We start from the raw sequence: 3,869 nt of genomic DNA on the forward strand, positions 1-3,869 counted from the left end.
TGAGAACCTTTGTCACCAAATATGTTTCAGCATGTTTAGAATGTGCTCACCATAAGATGCCAGGTGGTGCTCGACAAGGTCACCTACATTCCATAGAAAAAGTAGAAATCCCCTTTCACACGGTCCACGTGGACCATGTTTGGCCTTTCATTAAGAGTAAGAAGGGGAACTCATATATCTTAGTAATCATCGATGCCTTTACTAAATTTGTTTCTTTGGCTGCCGTCAAAAGTACCAAAACGTCGGAAACTATAAAAGTAATTAAAAAAAATCTTATTGGGTATTTTGGTACTCCAACACGCCTCATTTCTGATAGAGGTAGCTGTTTTACCAGCAAGAGGTTTAGGAAGTTTATACAGGCCTTAGGCATAAAGCATGTTATGAATGCAGTAGCCACGCCGCGAGCAAATGGTCAAGTAGAAAGGTCAAACCGAACTATATTGGCATCATTGGGAACCATGAACCATGGCAAAGATCCTAGAACATGGGATGATAATCTATCGGATATACAGTTAGGCATTAATACGACAATACACGACGTCACAAAAAAAACTCCTAGTGAATTATTATTTGGGCGTAGAGTTACAAATCCTTCGCAAGGTATATTAAGTGAAGTAATTTCGGATGTAGGACATGGAATAGTAGACGGTAAGATTGACGATATTAGATTAGATGCACGCTGCCTGATGAAACAGCAAGCGAAGGTCAGTGAAGAACGGTATAATAGAAAAAGAAAAGCGGCAAAAGTATATAAAGTAGGTGATCTAGTGCGAATTTTGAGAGCAGTTGCATCTGGCAGCGGGCAGTCTAAAAAGTTGGAACCCAAACTACAGGGACCGTACCGCGTAATTAAAGTTTTACCAAACGACCGTTATGTGGTAGAGGATACCCCTTTATCTCGAAAAGGTAGGCGGTACGAAGCTGTCGTGGCAGCCGACAAAATGCACCCTTGGTTAAATTTTAAATCGATGTCTGATAGCGATAATGACGGTGATGATAGTTGTTCTGATGCCATTGAGAATCAAAATAATTAAATTTTATACATACACATTAGGTAGTTTAAAGTTCTTTATGAAATGAAATGAAATGAAATGAATGAAATGAAATGAATGAAAAATACTTTATTGCACACATAATACAGGATTATAAACTAAGAACCATACAAGTAACAACATGTACAGAGGGCGGTCTTATCGCTGTAAGCGATTTCTGCCAGACAACCCGAAAATTTAGAAGGATTACATATTTTATGGTGGTGGTGCATTACAAACTTAAAATTTTGATTTGAACTAAAAGAAAATGAATAATAAATAAATATAAAATATAATTATAACCCAAAGAATAAATATACATAAATAATAAATCTATAAATAAATACATCATAATATATATATTATATATAAATATATACATACAAATATATACATACATACATACATGTGAAACTATAAAAATTATGGGCAAGGAATAAATTGAATTAATTAAAATAGGTAGTTATAATACATATATTAAGATCACAATTGCGATAAATATTGCTTTAATGCATTTTTGAACACAGTTATTGACTGAGCACGTCTTATCGATTCTGGAATAGAGTTCCAAAGGTTGATTGCAGTCACAGTGAAGGAAGAATGGAAGAAATTGGATCTGTGGGTAGGGATGCTTAAGGTAAGTAGATTAGAGGAACGTAGGGTAAGGCTATTTTCACCGAGGAATTTAAAATTTTCTTTTAGGTAACATGGGGTTTTAGGATCAAATAAAACTTTGTATAACAAATGCAGAATATGAGCATTCCGGCGGACGCGGATAGGAGGCCACTTGAGCTTGGCTCGGAATTCGGACACATGGTCATATTTGCGTAGTCCAAATATGTAACGTATGCATACGTTTTGGAGTCGCTCAAGGGAGTCAAGTTGCTGTTCGGAAAGGTCAGGATAGGAAATGTCAGCATAATCTAGGATAGGAAGGAGTAAAGTCTCTGCAAGCGATACCCTTGTAGGAATGGGCAGAAAATTGCGCAATCGACGAATGGAACCTACAGCGCCATACATTTTTTTCCGTAGCGTCTCTATTTGCACATTCCAAGTCATGTTCATATCAAGATGGAGCCCAAGGTTTTTAACAGACTCACTAAATGGAATATGTGATCCACCAAGAATTAGCTTTGGTAAGCTGATCCAATCTAGCTTGGCTGTCATTTTGCGGCTACCAATTATGATGGCTTGAGTCTTAGCCGGGTTAACAGTCAGACCGTAATTGTGTGACCAGGTAGCTATAGTATCTAAATCAGCATTTGTACGTTGTATAGCTTCTGAAATTTCGGAAATGGCTGTATGCGAGTAAATTTGCAAATCATCTGCATACATATGGTAGGGAGAGGTTAAATTATAGGAAATTGAGTCAATAAATATTGAGAAAAGGATTGGTGACAACACGCTACCTTGAGGGACACCGACACTTAAGTCACACCACGACGACAGAACGTCATCAACTTTAATACGTTGCCGGCGCCCCTGAAAAAAGCTACGGAACCATTCAATGGCTGCCGATGAAATATTAAGAGAAGCAAGCAGACCCAGCATAATATCATGATCGACCGAGTTAAATGCGTTACTAAAATCTAATAACGTGAGAATTGTGAGCTGCTTGTTGTCCATTGCTTGGCGAATATCGTCGGTGACTTTAACGAGTGCAGTGGTCGTGCTATGGCCTGGACGGAATCCGGATTGGAAGGGATTGAATAAGTTCTGTTTATTTAAAAATGAACACAACTGTTGTTGAACAAGTCGTTCCAGGATTTTAGAGAGGAAAGGCAGTATTGATATAGGACGGTACTCATGGAAGGATGAAGGATTAGCTTTTTTTGGAAGTGGAATAATGAAAGCTTCTTTCCAAGCTTTGGGAAATGTGCAAGAGGATATGGATTCGTTAAGGATGTGAGTTAAGATAGGAGCTACAACTTCGAGGATAGGGAGGATCATATCACGACCAATACTGTCACTACCAACGGCTTTCGAAGAAATGGACATAATGCTTCTCTTAACATTATCAACGGTGAATTGACTAAAATTAAGCGGTGGCAGGTTCGGGGCCGATTTTGATGAAAGGAGCCGTAGTGTGTGAGATTTAGTATTTGGATCCATACTAACTGCAGCATTGGAGAAGAAGTTATTTAATAAATCAATATTTGTATTAATGCTACTAGTTTGAGACGATTTGCCGATCCCTAAAGATCTCAAAAATTTCCAAACCTTAGCGGGCTCACCGTTTTCAATCGTTTTGTGGATGTAGCGCTGTTGTGCATCCCTACACATAGTATTACAGCGATTGCGAATCACCTTAAACCGTTCTCTATTAATATCGGAGTTGTCGGTCTTCAGTTTTGCCTTAGCACGATTTTTCTTATTTAATGCAGATTTTATGTCATTAGTTAACCAAGGTGCGGGAAGGTGCTTCAGTTTTACTGGACGTAGCGGTGCATGCTTATCGTAAAGTTGAACAATTAGCGAGTTGAACAGATCAACTTTTTCATCTACCGACGATGCGTTAACTACGGATGACCAATCTGTTTGTTCCGCATCGTTGCAAAGCAATTCTCTGTTCAAACCCCCAAAGTTACGCTGCATAATGACTTTACGTTTGGGCTTAGGAGGGCGGATGTTATAGGAAAGGAATAATAAGTCGTGGCAAGAGAATCCGTCCGCAGGAAATTGCCCAGACTTCAGAACGTGGTTAGGAGAGGAAACTATGATGAGGTCAAGAAGGGAAGGAAGTGAGTTAGGAGAGTGGTGAGTTGGATTTAATGGCAGAAGGTGGAAATTATAGGAGTTTATAATGGAGAGTAGTTTTTTAGAACGATGATCATTTTT

The 3,869-nt window shown here is 38.6% G+C and overlaps 1 protein-coding gene across 1 annotated transcript; it reads left to right on the forward strand.

Moving 5' to 3' along the window:
* Positions 1 to 458: 458 nt before the first annotated feature.
* Positions 459 to 1,034, forward strand: LOC149895216 (uncharacterized). The gene has a single exon (XM_090119193.1). It carries the CDS (start codon positions 459 to 461, stop codon positions 1,032 to 1,034), a length of 576 nt encoding a protein of 191 aa, XP_089975319.1.
* The last annotated feature ends 2,835 nt before the right edge of the window (positions 1,035 to 3,869 follow it).

Source organism: Colias eurytheme, chromosome 32 (assembly GCF_061535395.1).
Source record: "Colias eurytheme isolate Ceu_HAF_F1 chromosome 32, ilColEury1 Martin Lab GWU primary, whole genome shotgun sequence".
NCBI classification, from domain to species: domain Eukaryota; kingdom Metazoa; phylum Arthropoda; class Insecta; order Lepidoptera; family Pieridae; genus Colias; species Colias eurytheme.